General features: G+C 37.2%; 1 protein-coding gene across 2 annotated transcripts in view; it reads right to left on the bottom strand.

Annotated features, from left to right (window-relative positions):
* Positions 1-23350, bottom strand: part of PPP2R5A (protein phosphatase 2 regulatory subunit B'alpha) — a 46383-nt gene that overhangs the window by 18843 nt on the left and 4190 nt on the right. For both annotated transcript variants that reach the window (XM_064446187.1, XM_064446188.1), the window contains exons 2-3: positions 8188-8384; positions 3088-3189 (exon numbers count right to left, since the gene is read on the bottom strand). In XM_064446187.1, the coding sequence (XP_064302257.1) occupies positions 3088-3189; positions 8188-8384 (299 nt within the window). The remainder of the gene's footprint in view (positions 1-3087; positions 3190-8187; positions 8385-23350) is intronic.

The following is a 23350-nucleotide window of genomic DNA, read 5'->3' as shown; positions in this document are numbered from 1 at the left end:
GTCCTACACATGCTTGAGGAAATTTATGTAAACCTGAAAGGATACAGAGAAGGAGCCACCAAAATTGCCATGGGATAGAGCACCTTTTACAAGTGAAGACTAAATTGGCATGTTTTATTTTCCCCTAAAGGACAGGGCAGGAAGGACAATTTTGCCTTCTTTCCATAGATATGGGGACTGCGATAAACATCAAGATGAAGAACTAAGTTAAAGCATAATGCTGTAACCTTGGACAGCTTGTACCAAGATGTTAAGTTTAGGGTATCCCCGTTAGGATCAAAACCAAGGTACATCTATAAAATAGAACAAGTCAGTATTAATGCAAGATTCTCAATATGTGATGACAAATAAAATCAGTTCCACATCTCATTTTTAATATAGGGAGAGTATGCATTAGTAACTATTTGAATGCCTCATAAACACATACAATACCGGAACCATAACTGTTGCTATTGCTCTTAAAGAGCTTTCAGGAAAACAAAATTTAGTGCTCATAAAATCCAGTTACTGAGCTGTATCACAGGGAAGTTTTGTGCACTGGAGGAGTATTTATGGAGTTTTGATGCTTACAGAATCGTCTAGCTTCCTGTTAGTCAGTACCACTGCTCCTAGAACATGTACAGCTGGTAAGGGGTATCAAATAACTTTGGAAATCCTTGAGAGCCTTGGAAAACACATCAAGCTTTATCCGAGGCATTTTGGGAGCAAGCTGCAATGGCCATTTCTGGATAGCCAGCTTCTCCCTTCTCCTGTATGCTAATGTCTGCAAACTTAGAAGTATGACAACAACAGTCAACTAGGGGGACAAGAATGGATTCTAGCCACAACAGATACTGGCTACTCCTACCTAAAAAAACAACAAAACAAATAGAGATAGAACAGGGAAAACTGCTGGACTTAGTCGTTTTAGTTCTTAAAATTGGTCTGCTTGGGTCAAAGAGCTATGAAATATATCTCCTATTACTTTGGTGATTGAATCTTCTTTCTTGCAGAGACCGTTAGAATATTACTGCTTTAAGCTACCAACTCCAATAACTGCAACTCCCCACACTTCAAAATACACAGCAGCTTTAATGCCAACCTGTTCAACCCAGTCTGGCTGTTACAAACCATCCTGAGTATTGCTTTAAAGCAATGTCTTTCAAGTGGCACTTATTTTACTGAGGGTCTGCAGTCTTCCGTTGTGACTACACACATTGGTAACTTACTAAGCCATTATCTACCATTTTATTTTGTAGATAAATGCCAACAGATTCAGCCAGAGAAGAGCAGAGATTCAGATTTTTTCTTTTCCCTCCCAGAAAACTGGCTACCTGACTGCCAGATCAGGACAGAATACTGAATTTGTTTTACTGAGAAATCACAAATCACAGCCAGCAAAACATCATCCCCCCTCCCCACCCACCCTGGTGCCCCAGCAGTTCTTTAGACTATATCAAAAGTAATAATGGGGTTTGATATGGCAGGGCAGGGGGGAAATGGGTGCGCACACCCCCTTCCTCCATACACAAAAATTGACATTTCCAGCAGCTTTGTGCTCCTGGAGGGCAATTAGTAAGTTATCAAACTCAGTCTTCTACCATCCAGTAGCATATGAACTGTGAAAGAAAGGAGAGGAAAACCACAAACTGCTTCCATTGTCCTGCAATGAGCAATCTATTCCAAGGGCAGGATGAACAACTGATGCAGGAGAGGGAAATCCACAGTCAATGATCAGACAGCCTGGCCAAAACTTGTTTAGAAGGCGGCAAAGGAAAAATAAAATTTCAAATACCTCAGGCTACAAACCTCTTGATTTCTCTTACACAAGTCTAAAGCACAAGTGAACTGGTCGCAGAAACCACAAGTCTTTTTCTATGAAAAGACCTGTACGTTACTTAGGTCATAAGAGGAACTGAACTAACATATACAAATTTTTCTCCTGAGAGACATGGGCATCTTGAAGCCAGATGACGCAGCTACTGACTATAAGAGACATTTGCATAGCCCTTGCACACTCCCACCCCTACAAAATCAGGCCTCTCACCTAGATCAGTTATAGCCATTTCTCCTATGAATTATCTTACTTATATATGGCTGATTCTAATAACTATCACAGCCTTTAAGCTGCAGAATTATTTTTTGTGATAACTTGTTTCTTACTTGGTTTAAGTCTCAAACGCTATCCTGAACATGTACTTATAGCCAAGATTAGAAGCCCAGTTTTTAAGTAAGAGCATTTGTCCGTACATTAGAGCTGTATTATAGGGTCAGAGCAGCATTTTAACTCTCTTAAGGGAAGGGAGAGAATGGCATACAGATGCGTGATAGCCACTAATCTCCTAGCTACTACTAGGGAATTGCTACCTAACTTTGATTTAACAGATACTACTCATGTAAATTTGGTAACAAGATTCCCGAGATATGAACTTGGATGATTACAAGTTATCTAGGTTTGTTCACCTTTTAACAGTTAATTGGGGGGGGTGGGGGGGGGGTGGATGGGATCAGCAGTTTTGCAAGTCAATCACATGATCGATTGAGCAATGCCATAAAAATAATGAGATTGGCACAGGAGTGCAACAATAGAATAACTAACCAACTGTCACCAAACAACAATGACTATATTGTAAAGTTTTTGCCTGAAGGGAGGGAAGAGGGTTGGAAGAATGAAGAGATATCTATTTCTTGCTCAAAAGACGAATACTATTACTCCACTTTTTGTTACTGTCACAAGAAACCAAACTGTTAAGATCCACTTATATTTTATTGAAATCACACAAAAAAGTTGCTCAAGTGCAGGAAACAAACCTCTTAAGAACATTAAAAATATGGATATTTTAGGTAATTAAGACATACATATTCCACACTTTAACAGTTCATTTATTCCATTTTAAAAAAAAAGGTATTTAAGCCATTTGGAAGTCTTACATTCTGCCATATTTATACACATTAAGAAAAGCACCACTTTTTTTCCCTCCCAAATATAGAAGCTCATGTGTATTATATAAGCAATTTTGACATTCTTACCAAAGGCACAAAATGACTCAAGTATCCATTCACAGTTCTTGCCTTACAAGAAGGCTTGAATATAAAGGAATCACATACCTGTATGTGGGGCCACGAGGCTTCAAGAGTTGGTTCATCTTCTTCTGGATCAAAATCTGGGTTATCACTAGGTGGAAGTGTTCTGAAAATATTAGAACTAATCTGCAAGAAAAAACCCAATTGCTTAACTGTATCACTTTGCTTCCACAGATGACACTCAGCAAGGTACTGCTTTTATCCTAAAATTACATGAAACAAAAGAGTCTTTAAAAAAAAGTAAAGCACCTTTATTCTTTATTTTTTTTTCTGCTGAAAACCTGCTAAATCCAAACAGCCAAAAGTCCAAAACAGACCAATGAAAGTAAGAAGTAACTTTTCTCAACTGATTTACAAGTTTGTAGGTAGACATTGTCATATTTAATTTTTCTCTGAAACCATGAAAGTTAGAAGAAAATTTCCGTTTCCCTTTATAAAAAGACCAATTTTTAACTATGTGACACCAAGAGCTGAGGCTTTATATATGACAAATACAGTATGACTAGCCAATTATGATTTAAACAGAGCACTCTATGTATAAGGCAGACAATCCGAAAAATATATCTTTTGGGAGTTCTTCACTTAATTTCAAGATATTTCTCACTTTCAAGTACGAACTGAAGAACTGTTTACAGTTTTTCACCTTTCGTAACTTCAAGATGTTTCAAGGTTTTTGGAAGTCAGAAATACATAATTGTAACTTTTTGATATAACACAGAGCTACTAAGAACAAAAAAAAAAGAAAAATAGCTACCAAGTTACTTTAAGTAAAATGATACAAATATGATATAGTCATATCAAGTCAATTTCAAAAGGGTGAGTTTAAAAAGGTTTTTTCAGGGATCTTTGAAGTATATGGAAGCCTGGATAGAAAACCAATCTTTCAGACGTCAAAAGAAAAATAAATGTCATCTTTTCTGCCAGATGTAACATACTGGATTTTAAATCTTTAACATGAACACAAGAGAACACAAGGCTAATTTTGCTTCTCTGTTTTCTACTGTTTTTTCAGGAACACATTTAGCCCAACTTTTCCAATCATCTTTCAAACTCTTTAGTTTTCTCGATCAAATCTGTTTCAAATAGCTGCTAACCACCTAAGCCTACTAAAAATGAAAGAGAATGTTTAACAGTTTGCAGCAAATGCTACTGCACAGCTTCCATGGAGTCTCCAAGGTGTTTGCTGACTCTTGCAAAGGGACTTTAAAAGATCGTGAAGTCACCCAGCTGGCTCTGCATAGAAGAATCAGCTGCCTCGTTAAACAAGATATAAAGCTATTGCATAAACTAATTTTTCATTTCCTCCTATGCACTTCGTTCTATGTCCTGTCACTGTCTCTTGTTGGTACACAGTAAAGCTGCAGACACTGCTGCTCTGGAGTAGAAGGGCAATGATGTTCAGTGTGGATGGGCACTACAGCAGTCTCCTAGTTAAAACCCAAACAGTACAGTTGTCCCTTAATGTTGTAAACGTAAGGGACTTGGGATTCTGGGTCACAAGAGAAACTGGCTGGGGGGAGAGGAGGGTAAATAGGAGTCAGAGAACGTAAATTTTAATTAAGCCCAAAAAACAAGACTATAATCCTGATTGTGTTATTCGATTTTGCCTACTCTTACTAGGTGCTCAACAAAAGCATCCAACATACAAATCCATCCCCTACAGAGACCTCCCTACCTCTGATTACAAGTCTTCTGGTAACATCTCTTGAAAATGCATCCTGTTATTTCTAGATGGATCTTGCTGAACTGAACCAGTCAATCCTTTAGCACAGAACCTCAGAGTACAGAATGCGAAAGTTTCAAGTCCAAGACAAAGGTACTAACTACTGAACATACTTCTGTAGCAGAAACAAACAGCAAGACTCTTGGCCAGATCTTTAGAACACTAATTTTATGATTTTCAGAGTATTCAGTACTTCTACTAGCATAATTGGTCTCCTGAGAACATATGGAACTTAGAATAAACTGCGCAACATTTTTATGTACTAGCTGTCTCCCCAAAGAACTGGTTCATTTACTTCATTACATTTGAAATACTTTTGCTTCCGTCATGGTTTAACTCCAGTCAGCAACTAAGCACCACACCGCCACTTGCTCACTCCCCCCGCCCCGGTGGGATGGGGGAGAGAATCAGAGAGTTAAAGTGAAAACACTTATGTGTTGAGATAAGAACAATTTAATAATTGAAATAAAGTAAAACAGTAGTAGTAGTAATAATATTATACAAAGCAAGTGATACAATTGCTCACCACCTGCCGACCTATGCCCAGCCTGTTCCCAAACAGTGATCGCTGCCCACTGGCCAACTCCCACCAGCTTATATACTAAGCATTGTGACATATGGTATGGAATATCCCTTTGGCCAATTGGGGTCAGCTGTCCTGGCTGTGCCCCCTCCCAGCTTCTTGTGCATTTGGCAGGGCATGGGAAGCTGAGAAGTCCTTAACTAGTACAAGCACTACTTAGCAACAACTAAAACATCAGTGCATTATCAATATTATTCTCCTCCTAAATCGAAAACACAGCACTACACCAGCTACTAGGAAGAAAATTAACTCTGTCCCAGCTGAAACCAGGACAGCTTTTTTCTAATGTTGTGCTAATAGAATTGATCAAAAATATGGTTTGGGTTAAAACCCCCATTGCTTTTCTATGGGCAAGTTCTTCTCATATTATTTAAAATATCCCTTTTCCTTCATAAAGTGGGGTCTTATCGCAAAATTGTGATTTAAGAAATATAAATCATAAGTCTTTCACAGGTGGACAGTTTTCTTGAGAAACCCAGCATTAGCTTTCTAAATTAAATCTCAAAGTTTTCTGAAAGTGATGTCTGAAAAAGTGTCAGTTAATGTTTTAAGATACAGCAATATTTTAAAAAAAAAAAGAAAAGGAGGGGGAGGAAAGAGAGAGGAAAAAAAAGGGGGGACGGAAAGAGGAGGAAAAAGGGGGGAGGAAGAGAGGGGAGAAAAAAAAAAAGGGGTGGGAAGGGGAGGTGGGGGAAGGGTCCCTTATTGTCTGTACTCTTCCCGAGGAGCTAAGCATTTGGAGAGATACTAGATTCAATTCAAATTTCTGAACATGCAGATAGGGATACCTGATGTTTTCTGAAATTCTGAATTCACAGCTTGTCCAAGCTACAAGGACAAGTCTCAGTTGCATTGGATTTTTACGTGCAGGTGGGGAATGAGGCTCCGCTTCTGCCACCGATGCCACTCTGGCTTTTTTTCAGGGAGTTTTTGTAGTCTACTCATCCTTTACTACCAGTCAGATGACAGTTGGGTTTCATTAAGGCTGATTTCTACTGTTTCATCCTAAAACCACTATCCTTCAAACTCCGCAAAAAACTCAAATGCTTTTTCTTTTCATGTAGTAACAGTCTAAAAATTAAAAAGATGTTTTAAATCTTATAGAAGCTTTGCTACAAAGAAAGGCCTCAAGCCTGACACACGTGTTGTTTGGAGGGAGAGACCCATCCAGAGTTCTTTCTGAAAGCTGGTACTTCGTCCTAATTCACAGCAAAGACCTTTTCTGTTGCCAGGGAGACTAGAAATACTATTCAGGCTTGGAGGGATCTTTTGTCTCAAGCTCTGGAAAAGCTCTCACTGAGCGTTTAAGGTCTTCTTCATTTTCTGTCATTTTAAGGGAGAAAAGGAGATTGTTATGGAAGGAAAAACAAGCATCCACAGAGCCCAATCATTTGCACAACAACAATAACCTCAAAAGAACAGCACAACACCACCTTATCTCCAAGAAAAGAAAACTACTCCAATATAAAAGAAAACCTCCCTTCAACAAGTATGATAGGCTAGTCAGTATACTACTTCTTCTAAAAAGAGGCTATAGAGGGCACACAGAGTAAGAAAATATTACAAGTATTCAGGCTTGCTGCCACCAGCAGCAAAAAAAAAGCCAAAGAAGAGGTGGACATACTCTGTCCTTTATTTTCCTTTGTGAAGAGCATTTAGGACAGAAACACAGGTCTTTTAAAACACAAAACTATACAAAAACCCCCAGTGTCCTAGATCTTTTGTAAAACTTAATAAGCAGCTGGTGAAACAGCCAAAACGATTAAAAGGTTCCAATAATCCTAGCCCTTCTGTATAATGGCAACATTTCTATGCTTATTTATATTAAGCATCTGATCTTCCATATCAGCTGCTCACAGAAAAACAAACCCAAAAACTACCGAACAAACCAAACAAAACCTTAAGAAAAAATAGCTTGCACTGTATAGAAAACTACAGAAGTTGTAGGCCACATTTGAACTTGTCTGCTTACGTTCCCGATAGCTACTTTTAAAGTCAGCATTGTGCCTATGTAAACTTAACCAAAGTTTAGTAACCATGAGCCTAAGTACACGGGCACTCAACACATTTTTTACATTTCATATTTCCAGAAAAAACTATTTTAAAATATTTCAGATTATTGTCAAGTGTCCTTTGGTTGCATTCCCTGTACGTGGAGTACATGCATACCTAAAACATCACTTACGCAGCATTTGAAAACACATAGAAAAAACCTGGGAAAGTCTGCAGATAATGACCACAAATATTTTGTTGCTTATTCAACAAGCCTTTTGTAGAAATTGTGCAGTACAAGTCATCCTGTGGTTTACAACTCGAGCAAACCACTTAGACTACTCTAGCACAGCTCTCCAAGGCCAAAACAGTAACAAACAGCCATGTAAAGTATTTACAAAGTAGAGTTGCTTTCTTACACTGATAAACCTTTCTGTTGACGCTAGCACCCACAAGAATCTTTACCAGAAAAACTTTAGCCTGTCACTCCACTGCCATTCCTAAAGACAGGCAGCACTGAAATATTGCCATTTTCTGAACAAGAACATCTTCAAAGTTCACCCAGACTGCAAGCATCTGCAATATACCAGTTCTTTCATTTTAATTAACCTCAATGCACCATATTTCAGCTAATAATTAAACTTGTAAGTTGTTTGTTTTTACAAGCCTTGCTAAATAATTTTTTAAGCCAAGTTATCATTAATGAATTATATTGTATAAGCAGAGTAACCAACAGTAATTCTGAGTTAGAGGCCAGAGTTGTAAACTGATAAGTGTAAGATATTTTATTTAAATTCAAAATATATAACAAGAGCATTCTACTTACCATTTTCACTATGTCAGCATAAGCTGATTCAACAATCACTCCACGATTTGTTGAAACATATTCAACCAGTTCATTCAGTGTTGCTCTCTTAATTTCTTTGCTTTTCAGGTCTGAAACAGAGTCCATGAAGTCAAAGAGTACACAACACTGTTGCAACTTCTGGCAAAAAAGATCTTGCTGTTCATTGAAGGTGGCATCTATAAAAAAACACAACACAAAAAAACCCCACCACTTAAGCCTGCAGAATCAAACTCAGGATTTCTAAATCTCTTTTCTTGACTAAAATTTGCATAGCTATCAGTTTATTACAGGGAATAGTATGCTCTATAGTCAGCAAATTAAGAAGCAATATTGTCAAAACTGAAAATATCTTTAAGTATGTTAGAATGAAAGACCTGACATTCACAACTTGTGTTCCATACAAGAAATAATAGCTCAACATAAGGCAGTAAATTTACTTATGGAAAATGAGTTCCTGAATTACCTTTATTTGAAATACATAGACATTAATAAGTACCAACTCTCCCTCACCAAAAGTCATACACAGAAGCAATGCATCATACTAACCTTTCATTCATCCGATTTGTCTCATTCTGTTCCCTAATCCTTTATTATGTAACCTGCTTAAAAGCTGTAAAATCTGCTTTGAAGGAACCTTGTCTTTTTACCCCAATGCAAAATACTTCACATACTTTTAGCATCATGTGGTGAATGTTTCTCTTAGGAATCAACTCCAATATTTCAAAAGGATTAATCCTGAATTTTCATGCTTTGGTCTACATAATTTATTACAATCTTAGTCATGTAAAGTTTTCCAGCTTTTTTTTGCCTATTAAGACAACATGTTTGGCTATGACTTGGCATTTTCATTTTAGAGTGCAGTTTCTCTATAAGCTGATAAGCAAAATTCCTCCATTAGTATTTCACATTAGCTCTAAAAAGAGGTGGATTACCAAGTACAGTACACTTTAAAAATTTAATACATTCTTAAAATATTTTAACTGTTCAAAAGTTGTACGATCACAACAAAAGCAGCCATGGTTTTAACTGAAAAATTGGTTTAATGTGCCTTTTGTTCTAGTTTTTAATTGTTTGTTGGAGTCCTAAGCCACTCCAGCAACATAGCACACCTCATCTAACAGTTAGTTGGGATCTCACTCATTCTGGTGAAAAAAGTTTTATTTCCAATTTTACCTGCAAGTAAGGGATGCTCTCCACCTAAAGAATTTTAGTTCTGTCTATAGCCAGACTACTAATCCCTTAGCTTCATTCATTCACTGCAGTATTGATATTAGCACTGCTGCTTCATCATAAGGAAATTATCAAGACAAGAAAAAAAGCAACTGCCTTGTAATACTGAGTACTGAAAAATCTTAAGTTGCACTTTAAAATCTAAACAAACCACAAAAAGATCTCATGCTTCTCTATTGTTTTAGGATTATTCCAATTAAACAAACTTCATTTCAAGTTTCTAAGTTTAACAAGTCACTCTTTGATAATGCCAGTTACTCAAGTTTCTTAACAAAACACCTACCATTTAGTGGCTGGAAAAACAACAGTCAACAGTTGCTTTAATATTCAATAATTATCTGATAGAATTATTTCATTTCCATAAGCAAAAAGTAATTGCTAAAATGGACCTAAACGCCTCCACTGTAATCCCAACTGCTCGCTATGCCCTGAAAGTTCGCACACTAAAATATTGTATTGTATTCCCTTCCCCATCTGACAGTTATGATCCTATTAACTGAGCATAACAACCTCAGTGAGCTTTTGAAAAACCTAGCAGTAACTACACCCTCATAAAGAACAATTCATGCTTTTGAATGTTAATTCTGCAATTTTAACCATTTTCCTTTTGAATAAAAAAAATCTTGCAAGATGCTTATTTCACTCAGATAACTACAAAGACAGGAATTGTTACACTGCAAAATAATGAACATCAGCTGTAAAAACATCTGTAAGTTACATAACATTTCAGCTCAGATCTTCTAATATTCTACAGTGGATTGCATGAGTAAGTATTGTATCATAGCAACAAAGCAATAACAGTGACATGCTGAGGATAAAATCCAAAAAGCTTAATTTAAGGAACAGACACAGGGAAGACAGCTTTTTTTCCTGACACTAGCCCCAAGCTGATAGCCAGACTCAAACAGGAGTCAAACCCACTCTTACTTTTCCTCACTACAAACTTCACTATACTCTGTTACAAAACCCCAGCATCGAGGCACAGCTAAGAGTATTTAGCTGATGTTCAATAAAATGAGGTATCGTTAACCAAAATTTACCTAGAAGTTTCAAAAGCCAGCAGACAGCATCTGAATACTCCTAACAGTGGTTAAAACAGACTAAAGACCTAAGGTTAAAAGCAAGTAACAGGAAATCAGACAAAATAATCAAATCACTGATTACCTTTCCTAGAATATCAAAGAAATCCCTGCATTAGCCACTTTTAGTTAGGCATTAGAGTAACAGAGATCATATCTCTCCTGCCATGCATCACCAGTCCATTTCATTAGCAATCTGATCTATCTCAATAAGACACATTTTCTGAAATGAAAAACCTGCCCATTAATCTGTTTTGTTGCTCGCATCATTCAAAGCAAAACTAAAGGTAAGATTTTCTTCTATGCTTACATCCATTTTCCATAATTACAGGGGGAATCATAAAATAAAAACATATGCAAGAGATTAAAATTATATTCAACCATGGTAATACATAAGGTAACAAGAAAGCCTCTTCTGTTGTATCAGCACTACTTGTCTTCATGTGCTCAGTCCCTGCTTGACACATATCACATTTGTCCTGGGCATGTTATAAATCTTATGACAGATAACATTCTTAACTTTTTAAATCCTTATCTTTAACTATCCCAGCACAAGAGAAGCTAGACAACTCTACACCACGATAAAAATAGTATTGCCATAGCTTATTCCAGTTCTATGAAGAAAATAAACTGTGCCACCATTAATTGCATCAACATCAGAGGCTTTAGCTTTAGAAGTTTAACAACCTGTGGCATGATTTTTAAACCAGTTTTAATTTAACATCTACCAAGATTTACACCATACATCTGAAGTTCAAGATAGCTGCTTTGCTTCAAATACCCTAAATACCATAAGGACCATAGAAGATAATGTAAGTTCAAAGCAGACAGCGGATGCTTCAATAAAATAACCTTGTTGACAGGCTGTATTTTGAAGCACTGGGGGGGAGGATTACAGTGAAGCCAAATTCTGTTACCAGCCTGTCCCTGAATTGCTGCATGCTGTTGGAAAAGACACTTTGGGGTGGGGTGGGGAAGGGAGGGAACGAAACAAAACATGAGGAAGCCTAAAGCAGAAAAAGAAGGAGCAAAGGCAAATCCTCCTTGGAATAGTGTCAAGATACATACTTTAAATCACCCCTCAAAAAATGGTCTACACACCATCTGATCTAGGTGATCAAAATGCAATTGCCTCAACTTTATTTTCTAGAGACTGCTCAACAGAAGTGTGACTTAGGAAATTCTTTAAATCCACTGTTACATTCTTTGAAAGGTTGGCTGTCTGAGTTGATCTGAGGTCCTTGGGAAGGTAGTAATGACATTTTAGGCAGCCATAGAAAAATTACTCTTAATTTGGTATAATGGTAGGAAATCCTAAAGACAAAAATTTCCATCCAACATGAAAGAATTATTGTAAATTATGATCCACTTTAACCATGACTCTTTCTAAGGATGTTCATTGCCTCTGGTCATTTCCACAACAGATGGCAAAATGTTTGTAAATGATGAAAATAGTTCATTTCATCCTTGCATTTCATAATGCTGAAGGTCTCAAACTATTTCTACTATTTACAAAAACCTGATCATTACAGACAGTAGCCACAATATCAAAGGATAAAAAGTTACAAACAAGCTGACTTGGAAGTTCCTCCTGAACAGAAGTTATTAAACATTAAAACTGCATGATTGTACAGTTTTGCCTCTAAACCAAATACTTTCAAATTTATAGTCATAAATCCAAGTCTAAGCATGGAATATTGAGTTAAAAAATGTTTGTGTGTGTGTTTTTTTTCAGAGAGGGGCAACAAATATAGATAGGGAAAGACAGTTCATAATCACAGAGCTACCTCTCACTAGTCTATAACTGGAGAGACAAACACCACTGTATCACTAGCCAGGGAACTACAATGACATCTTCCCACAGCCTCTCTCATATGTTTATAGGTATTTCTCCTGGAAGGAAAAGAGAGATACTTCTCCTTTTCCAACAGAATTGTTTACCCAAGACCTTCTGTACAAAGCCAGAGAACCTAACATAAACCTTGCTTCAGTAGCAGGAACCAGAATCTAAGTCCACAAAAACTCCTCTCTCAACTACACAAATCGGAAATTTAAAAAAGGTATTTTCACTGCCAATACAAAATAAACCCTCTCAATTAAATATCTCTAATTAAATATTTCTACTTTGTCCTGAAACAGCTACCCCAGGAAGATGCAGAAGCCAGAGAAACCACCATGAAGTTTTCCTCTGACAGCGCCTTAAAGCAGTTGACAAACAGCCCTTTCAAACACTTAAGAGGACAACAATGATTTTGTTTATGTCCTCAAAGTACCGCATCCCTCCTTAGAGGAAATCGAGCATGGTCGTCAATCCTACAGAATTCCCTGACAAACTGAAATACAGACAAGGACTGACACATGACAAGGATCACGCCATAGTTTTGCCATATACCACAGTGTGAAGTTTAGCATTTAGCCTCTGTAGCCTGGATACATTTACCATGCTATATGCAGCTGTACTCAATGCTGGAGGGATCTGCTAGAGCAGAGTGGGGCCATAACACTGACATGGAGAGAGAAACACATGTACTATGGGACATCAAGTATTTGGGTTTGTTTGCTTTTTTATTTATTTCTTTACATCAGTAAATTATCAACACTGTTCTACAGCCTGCACTTCTCAGAGATGCCATTAGCCTGGAGAAGAGTTACTCTCATAAACTCCACCTAGCCTAGATAAATCAAGCACAGGGAGTCATGTTTAACCTACATATACATATTTATTTTTGTTCTGGGCAGTTCTTGTGTGCATTATTGTTGTGATCTCTTGTAGCACCTGGGTGTCAATGTTTATGTTATAGGCATGGTAAAGTATTTTTACGAAATGGAGTTTTGATGCGATTGATGTTACGACAGGGGACAGACAGAATGTCTGAGTTCTCAAAAGTCTACATTTGCAGCTTGACAGGCAGCAAAATAGTTGGCTGACAATGAAATGGAGAGAGGTCTCTCTCCCCGCTACTCCCTTGCCATTTATTCCTCCCTTTCCCTTCTCTGCTCCTAGTCACATCCATCCCTCAACACTGGCTCTGGAACTTGTCAGACTCTTCTGCAAGCTGCTTTAACTCAATAATATGGCCATATTAGTGAGGTTAAATGGCTTCTGGAGGGGCCTGATGTTCATCAACTCTCACACAAGGTTAGTGATGGGAGCAGAAACTCCTTTCGGATGCAGTGAACTGTTGCATTAATTTGCTGCCTCCTTTGGAGCCATATCTCAAGCTTCTACAGTGGGATGATAAATGAAAAATCCTACCTACACATTAAGTTTGCTACTTTTTTGAATAACACAATTTGGTGTAGGGTGGGTTTTTTTGTTTTTGGTTTTGTTTCGGTGTTTTTGTGGGTTTGTTTTTGTTTGGTGTGCGTTTTTTTTTGTTTTGGCTGTTGTTGTGTTTTGTTGTTTGGTTGTTGTTTTTTTTAAATCACTTTAAGTTCATTTTTAAATAAAATTATAGCCCCTGTGTGAAGTCTCACAGTGTACTTGGCTATACTGGTAGTCTATAACATTCTCCAGTAACTCTGTACACCTCTAAGAGGTTCCCACAATTCCAGCTTTTGGTAGCTCAACAGTCCAATTGAAAATGGTGGGGCTACTCAGACAAGCACTTGCACAGCACCCTAGGTATCCAAGGAATCTTGTAATCCGTATTTTCAGGTTTTTCACACAGAAAACTTTGCCACCCTAAGGAATACGTACCATTTCTTAATAGGCTAGGACTGTGGGTTTCCCACCCACCCCTTCTGATCAGAGTTCAACAGCATATATTTTCAAATTACCTGTTACCCCAAAGCCTACAGGTGTTGCTGGAATTCTGGAAGGGGCTAAGTAAGTTCCTCTGTGTGTTTTCAGTAAACAGAGCTCTGACTTTCCAGGTCAGATAAGGGAGTCAGATATAAGACATATAATGTTCTTCTAAGTTCACCAGCAGTCTCTACAGTAGTAGGTTTGTCCACTAGAGAAGGAGGTTTGGAAAACAAAAACGTCAAATGGTATTCTCAAACATCATGCTAAAAGGAAATTCATACTACATATAGGAAATAACCAGAACAAAGACTTGGCATCCAATGAAAGGTACAGAAGGTACATTGGTCAATCCTGTCTAGGACCCATGCGCTCATACTAACACTTAACCTCTACATTTCAGAAATCATAAGGACTGCAAAAGAAGCAATCAAGATAACGAGCCGAGCTTCTGCTGTACTTCCACTTATAGGTAAACTATTCTGCAGATGGTTGTCAGGCAGGACTTGCATTAAGAGATCCACATGAACAGTACTTCAAAAATACAACGTGACACCCTACTTGCTCAACTGTCCCTATAGCATGTTTTATCCAAATTAACGTATGTCTTTCTCCAACCAGTCGTGCAAAGTCAAATTAAAACTGCCAAAACCAAACTGTTCAAAATCATACTGCCAGCCAGTAAATCAATTTTCTTTTGAAATAGCTAAAGAAAAAAAATCACAAGTTTTGCTCATTAGAATATTCTGGATTTAAGATCAATTCTGTGATACATGCCAGGGAAGAAAGGGAAGAAAAATAAGGAAAAAAGATAAATCACACATCAGAATTAAACCACAATGATGTGTGTGAATAAAAGTCATTGTTGATTGTTATCCTCATTTAGTTTTATGAAGTTAGTTACAAAGTCTAGGCTATAGATAATTTTTAAAGTTGTTTACTAAAAGTACTCCTGAAAAGCTATCTTCCATCCAATAACAGATATTGTTTTTTCAGACAGTCTCATCTGCCACTCAGCGTGGCCAGCAGCTGACCTTAACAAATCAGGCCATAAAATCTGAAAACCCTATGCTGATCTATCAACATTTGTCACAAATTCTGCGACATGACTACTTGTAGTGATGATAAACTGCAAGTGTCTTATCTAGATTGTTTCTACCATCTTCCAAGGTTCTTCTAATCTCATATAGTTAAGAGTCTCCAGCTACTGCCACATTAAATCCCTTAATTTTAACAAAGATTTGAGTGAACCAAGACACTTCAGGCAGTAAGAAAGCATCCTGCTGAAGTGCTTTCATATTAATAGCCCTATTTCCTACTAATTACAGAAGACAACATGCAGTTAGATGCAAAATATAATAGAAATCATTCTCTTGGTACTCAAAAAGTTAAATAACAAAACTCTGGTAAGCAGGTCTGCCACAATTCACCTCATTTCTACCATACTTTTTCAAAAAGGAGAATTAAAGCAACATTGATTCCTGAAACAAACAAACAACTCAAACATACCAACCACTGGAATGGGAACATAAACCACCCTGAAGTCATCCTTAATGAAGTGTACAACTTGAGCAATACAAAGGCTTCCTCAAGAGCACACCACCAGTTCAGAATCTAATTGAAATTCAGCCACATGCAACAACAACAAAAAATCCAGAAAAAATATTGTCCGATGACCTGACACAGTTGAATTAATGCTGCTTTTGAAAGTACTGAGAAGTTACACAATTTGCGTATGGTTAACCGTACACAAGTTTTGTTCAGAGTGATGCATGCTGTATTTATTATAAAAGGCAAAGCAGTTTCACTTCTACCACAGCTGAAGTGTATGTTTTCAAAAAAAACACACGACTATGCTACTCCTCTTGTATTTGAAACAAGCTTTCTTCCACCAGTAAGCCTACTATTATGTTCCACAGTGCGTTCCTTTATGGTTTTGGCATACACTGCTACTGTATTTGCTGTCTGCATTTAAAAACCATCAAGCAGCTTTAATGACAGATCATATGCCAACACAGGCCTATCTTGAATATAACCAGAGGCTCTAAGAGTTTAGCATTCTCTCCTGCATGAAAGCCATTAACCCAAATAATGTTTTCACTGGCTTGACAAAGGTGTAATAGCTCTTGATTATTAAGCAATAGTGATCTTAAAATAATTTAAAATAGGAACTCTGCCTCTTTAAGGACGAGTGCTAAATTTAAGGGTGATAAATCCTATACAGAATTAACATGCACAGCCAGGTCATTAAACTGGGAAAGAAGGGAGAGTAATTGATTTCTGGAATGGGAAAGTGTTTCTCAGAAGATGTGAATATGGAATAGATGGCAACCTTTAACTTCAAATCACAAAAGTTGATACCAAGGCCCAAGTATTAAAACTGCTTTCCCAAAACAGAACACACAACTCCTAAATAGCGTTTGTTATACTGAAACACAAAGGTTTTTGTTACAGTCAAACATACATGCTTTCAAGAAGTCCTCCTAACAAGAGGGCAAATAAAGGTCAAGGTAAAATCCTGGGAATAGGAACAGGTCCTCTCTTTAAAGCTCTCACTCAGGTTACATTGTATCAGCCACAAGCTGAAAGCACCCACAGAGAGGCTGGCACACAGCCACTCGTTACTCGTGGTAACTCACTCGTGTGCCAGGAAAACTAACCACCAGCAAGACCAGAGAGACTCTACCAACAGGAGACAACGGACCAAGTTTCTGAGATTGTCAAATCAAAGAGATCAGAAGATCATACAATCGGTATGATGCTGCTTATTGTTAATTATATTAACATAATCTTAATATTGTTAATTATACTACTCCCCAAACAAAAGCAGCATTTGCTCTTAAAGAAATACTATTTATTGAAGTGTAAAAGAAGAATAACCTGAACAGCTCTGCTCCCTGTTTCACACACACACACACCCCCAACAGCTGTAGTGCTCTGTATGTACAAGATCAGGGCATAAAGACAGCTGAAAAGCAGGTGCCAAAGTTGTGCACCACAGACTCAGTAAAAACTTAAGCTCAATAACCATTATACAGTCCTGTAGTAAAAACATTCTCTATTCATAGGAACATAAACACTTTGCTCTACCAGAAGACCGAAACAAGTTGTTTTGCAACTTTTAAGCTTGAAAGGACAGAAACTGTATTTACAATTTGAGCAAGTTCCCTTTTCATGAAGTCAACTGCAAAACTCCTGTCTGACTGAAATTATGGGGTTTTATATTTAGTGAGCATTGATAATGAAGTATGCCATAAGTGGATCTGGTGTGGGATTTTAAATCTATGAACTTTTATTCCTACCCAATCATTTCCTCACCTTACCCAAGAAGAAAATAAATTTTGAGTAAGACTCGGAAGTTGCTCCAGTTTGACATCACAAAAGAGATGCAAGTCAACATTACAAATCAAGTTTGTTTGTATTTTCCCAGAAACTGAAGAAATACTCATGTCATTTTCACATGGCAAAATTAACCCTGAGTGCAGTATAAAAATACCTTTTATCTGAAACCAAGGGCTAGCTGTTAAACATTACTTCACAGAAGTTCAGAAACTAATTTTGCAGCTAATTTAGCACGTATTTTAAATGTGTGAAGGGGGTGTATAGGAGAGTAATTTAATAGGAAATCTGTGCCAGAGGAAACATGCAATCTAGCCTTTCAAAAGCCAAGGAAAAACCTCCTCTTCCCTTGAATATCTGTGTAACTCGGAGTGGAAGTTACAGATACTGGATCATTTCCTTGGATAAATACATACTTTAAGAATTGGCTAAACCAGTGTTTCTTAATTTTCAAAGTTCTCAGACAAATAAGATGAGATACTTTATAGTGATAAGTGTTACAGTAGGAAGAACTAAGATTAGACTGGAAACACTGGTGAAATCCTGGTTCTGCTGCATTCAATGACCTAACTCCCACTGACCCCAATGGGAACAGATCATCCCGAGCAGATGAACATTTAAGCACCTGCAGGGTCTCTTTACCCACTTCACCTAAATTAAGCATTTTGCCTCATAAATAAGATGTCGAGCTACTTTTTTCATTTATTTTAACCATATTCTACCAGTTATGTTCTTTCTATCAAAAACTGTAAACATCAAGTGTTCAGTAATGAGGGATCCTACATTGAAGTATATTCCCATTTGGCAAAATCTCTTAGCTATTTTTAAACTCAATTTACACCATTTCCATGTACTGAATTTACTTTGCTCCTGCTTCCTACTCTTAAGGGAAAATACACAAATATAAATTACCAAACCTTGTCCTTCCTGACAGTACTGTGGGACCCAACCTATGCCTCCCTAGGGAGTTCTGACATATACATCTTAATTTTTCACCTCAAAATAATTAACTACTGTTTTCCTACAGAAACCAACCAATGCTGAAATGCACAAATTTCACATACAGTTCAAAACCTAAGTGCAATTCTCATCACTTGTTTCCGTTACATACACATGGAACCAAAATTTATGCTGCTTAACAGGACTTCAGTCTTACACATATGCCGTATTTTAAGCAAGCATAGATTTTTTAATTAAAAACATAATCCACTTTTCAAAAGCTTTACCCAATTACACAGAATTGGAGCTTTTTAAAAACCTCATTTCCCCCCACACACTTTCCCATAAAATTTTACTTGGGAAGAGATTAAAATAAAAGCTGTGGTTTTATTTTTCAAAGGACCAACCATCTACAGAAACAAAGTAACCTATTAAATCACTTCTAAAAGTTCACTTGTTTACACAGTGATGCCCCGTGCTAATTCTCAAATACAGCAACAGCAGAAACAAAGTTGTTACCCCCTTCATATTCAGGCAAATCGCTGTGACATTTATTCCTGCTCTTCAGATCAGCCTTCCTGGTCCATGCCACACTGTCCTTCTCTAACTAAACTTGCTTACCCCACCTCCCCCCTTTCAGTTCTGAGAAAATCTACTGTGCTGCTTTCACCTCTTATCCAGAGCTTATGAACTCTCCAAGTGTGTGACAGTCTCACATGTAAACTTCTAATTAGTACTTTGAAAAAGTAAACTTGCATAACATATTGAAAGTTTTCCTGTAATGGTAAGGAATAGCTTTAATGCCTTTAATTCTCAGCAGTATAAAAAAAAAATCACTTATTAGAACATCATCTTTTTGGAGCACTATTCTTGAATACATTTGTTGTTAACTCCCTCCTTGACCTCCCAACTCCACAGCAAAATCATTTTTCTCTTCTGAACCTTACCATATTGATGAAGCTGACAAAAACTACCAATTTCACCAAAGCTTTGCTCAGTAAGATAGTGAGAAAAAATGGCAGAGACATGGAACCTGATATGAGAACAAGGTAGAAACCTTATCCCAAAGGTAGCTGAGCAACACAACAGCACAATCTTTAGGGAAAAAAAAAAAATCTATAGCCTTTTCCTTTCACCATATTCACAGCAGCAATACATGCTACTGCTTTAGCAGGCTACAAGTCACCAACAATCCTGATCAGAGTGCTATCTCTTCCCATAGCCTCCATACCCTTAAAATACCAAGGCCTAGCACCCTGCATCTACATTTCTCCAGCCTTTCTCAGCTTCACTCCCACACCCCGCCAAACAGAGTAGCCAGAAGCAGCACTACTAAATGCAATGATTGAAAGTGAATTTCATGCTCTAATCATGGTCACTGAAATTATGTTCTCCTTATTTTAAATTCTCAAGTAAAGACACTATTTGATGAGCCAACTCATCTGCAATCAGTTCCTGATGTAGAGAACAAAAACCCTAAGCCCATGAAGGAACATCATGGGAAGTTCAAAAACCATGGTTGCAATGAAAAACTATGAAAAAACTAGAAGAGAGTACGATACGAAACATTTCTAGGAAGTTCCAGAGCCAACAGGAGTGTTGAGACTCTAGATACTGAACTTGATGCAGCTACTGGAGAGGAGCTAGCTTCTGCTCTCTCTTCTCACTGAAGCTTCTCTAAATCAGCCCACCATTTCCATACTGTCCCCTCACCTATAATACACTTCTGGGTTCTTGCTTGGAGAAGAATACAAGTTGTCCATGCACTTAGTTGCCATGCCTAGCACTACTACAGACGAGAAAACCCATGAAGAAAAGCCATGCATAGTAGCCTCACAGAGCATAGCAGATGAGAGTAGCATGGTAGATAATGTATCTATACAGAATAGCATAGCAGATACCAAATCAAGTCTCACTACTGAGCTACAACAGTTACTGCGCATGTCTTAGTATTTGGACCAAATTAGATCAATTTGCATTAAGAACTACATGCTGAGCTCCAAAGCACAGCAAACATTAAGCCTCCAGACAGTTAATTTTTTTATATATATTAACAATATACAACTTATTTTTACTTTAGTCTTAGAAGCAGTTTGAACTGTTTTCGCTGAAACTAAGAAAATTAGCCTGAGGAACAGTTCCAAATAAAACTGTCCATACTTGGCATGGAAAACTTCAGTCCAAACAGCTTAGCAACGCTGTACGCAGCTGAGAATAAGGTCTTGTGAAGGAATATTGTAGGCGACCTTAACTATGATGAGCTCTGCCTTTAAGTCAAAAGTATACTATGAAATAGGCATCTTGTAGACAACAGGGCCGTGAACTCAGCAAAACTTAACAGAAACTAGTTCAGTAACTCCCTGATAAAAATCAATGATTCAGACATTAAGAAGAAGCTGTCACTGCTGGTCCAGTTTCTAGCAGAGCATTTTGCCAAGGCAGTCTTATACAACAGACATTATTTACTACCTATTCATCTAGTTAGGCTGTGGTTCCATACTTCAAAATCCACATGCTGTTATGAAACTATAAATCCAAATTTATCCTGCTCGATTAAAACAGGAGTCAGGACTACAATGGTATGGGAGCTGAATTTCATACCCTTCCCAAGGAAAATGTCTTTTTTCATAAGAATGCAACATATACCCCATTTATGCTTAAACAGAATATTAATCTGTCCAGAACTGTTGGTACGGCACCTTTTCAAAAGTACTAAATACTTTTAAGATAGATAGATTTTTTAAAAAAAAAATTTGAAATAGTCTTATTTTGATCAGGTAGCCTGGAACAATAAAGTAATTCCATTTGTATTTCCTACAGCAACTAACATTACATTCAGCACCTGCAAAACTAATATCTGACTAAACTAGAAAGCAACTAATATGGAAAAAGAAATCTGATACTAAGCTGGCACACGGAAGATGTGAAAGATTTAAATAGAAAAGTTCATGTGAAGGCTGTCAATAGGCTCTATATTTAGGAGCTGCTCTTGATGGAAGTATATTCTAAGACCAAAAACTCAAGTCTAAGGATAAAAAAGGTCAATTTGTTAAGAATTAAAGACTAAATGTTCCACTCCATAAACTAGGAACAGTTCCTTAATATAGAAAAAAATTAAACAGCCCATTTTTCATGGAACTACATTAGAATATTAAAAAAATTCTTAAAGCTTCTTTTGCTATTATGGGTTCTCTATCTCCCAAAATTGTAACTTCACTAAATAGAACTTTTTACTACTTTACAGTGCACCCTGCTGACATGAAACATAAGAGTAAACCTAAATTCATCACAGAACATCCTCATCCTTCATCTGAAATAAAGATTAGCTTTCTTAAGGCAGAACTCACTCAAGAAGAACGTAGTTGCAAGGGATGCTGAACACAAAAGGTATAGGATGGAGGACTACAGAAGAGGAAATAACAATGAATCATCAGGGATATAAAAAAGTGCAAATCTGAGAAAACTGTCATTTCACTTACAAGTATTTATTAAGGCTGCAGTAAAAGTAAACCATTTGAAATTTCTGAAGTACATTTTTCCCTTGGGGAGCAAAGGCAACTTTAATATTAAAAGATAATTCCTCTCAGCTGTTTTAAACTCCACTTATTTTGTCACTCTGAAGCACACACTATATTACACAAAACATTTGAAGCTTAAGGTTGGAACTGACCCCGACAGGTTTAATAATGATAATTTTGCTTATGGGTAAAATTTCATTAAGCCTTCCTGTACCATTTCCACAAAAGCTTGGCTTGAACACACCACCTGGTTTTCAGTCAAACCCAAGTTCTCTCTCAAGGGTTTAAGTAAAGAAAACACTGTTGTTAACACCTATTTTAGACCCCATATTTGAATGCTGAAACTACACATTGGAAGGTCTTCTTAAAAATGTGGTATCCCGGTATACTTCACCACTGTACATCTCAGCCCTGCAGAGATAGTTATAACCATCTCTAGCCTGTAATTGAAAGATTTTTTTGGACTATTTTCCAGTTCTGCTGTAAGGGCCAGAGTTTTCTCTGCGGGGAAACGGTTTAATTTGGAAGTGAATACTAAGAATTTATTTTCATATATTTGTTATCTGAGCATGATATAGGAAATAAACCTGCAGTGACATGTATTTTCCCAAATGGATATTCACTGTTGAGAAGATCACAGAAAGGCACCAGGAAACATTTATTCATTCCAGCTGCACTTGACATGCTTGGTACATGGAGGGGGGAAGGTATATTTGCTTTACAACCTTACAGACCATATTAATTGTGCTAAATAAAAGCAACAAGTTGTATGTTTTCTATTCACTATTTTCCACCTGTATTTTCACGTGCTGCTTCAACCAAAAGTGACAGAAACAAGTATGCATACTTCTACTGTGATGAGTCAGATCAGGTTCCACAGACGAGTTGCAGCTACCTTCATTTTTGAAAGAAGAGATACATGTGCTATTGCAATCTTTCAAAACGACTTGCTATTGAAACAAAATTACCCTTCTTAAGACATTAAAAATAACACTTCCTTTGCCAGTTCCTCAACACACTCAGAACTGTTCACTGAGCAATAACTTACTGCTGTTAACCAGCACATTATTTTGGCTGCAGATTTTTTTCAAAGGATTTGTATTATGTAAACTATAAAGTAACAAAATGAAAAGGAGATGGGGGGACAACGTATATGTCTAACAGGTTTAACAAGCTTTTTTTCCCCCTTTTAATTTTAAATACAGTCACTGGATCTTCGGTATTTCTTAATCAGCTTTTAAGTAATACAGTAAAATGGACACTCTCCTGAATAACAAACACACAGGAACATG

Source organism: Phalacrocorax carbo, chromosome 3 (assembly GCF_963921805.1).
Source record: "Phalacrocorax carbo chromosome 3, bPhaCar2.1, whole genome shotgun sequence".
Taxonomy (NCBI): Eukaryota; Metazoa; Chordata; class Aves; order Suliformes; family Phalacrocoracidae; genus Phalacrocorax; species Phalacrocorax carbo.
Note: the sequence above shows the minus strand (reverse complement) of the source record. Positions and strands in the feature narration are given on the sequence as shown.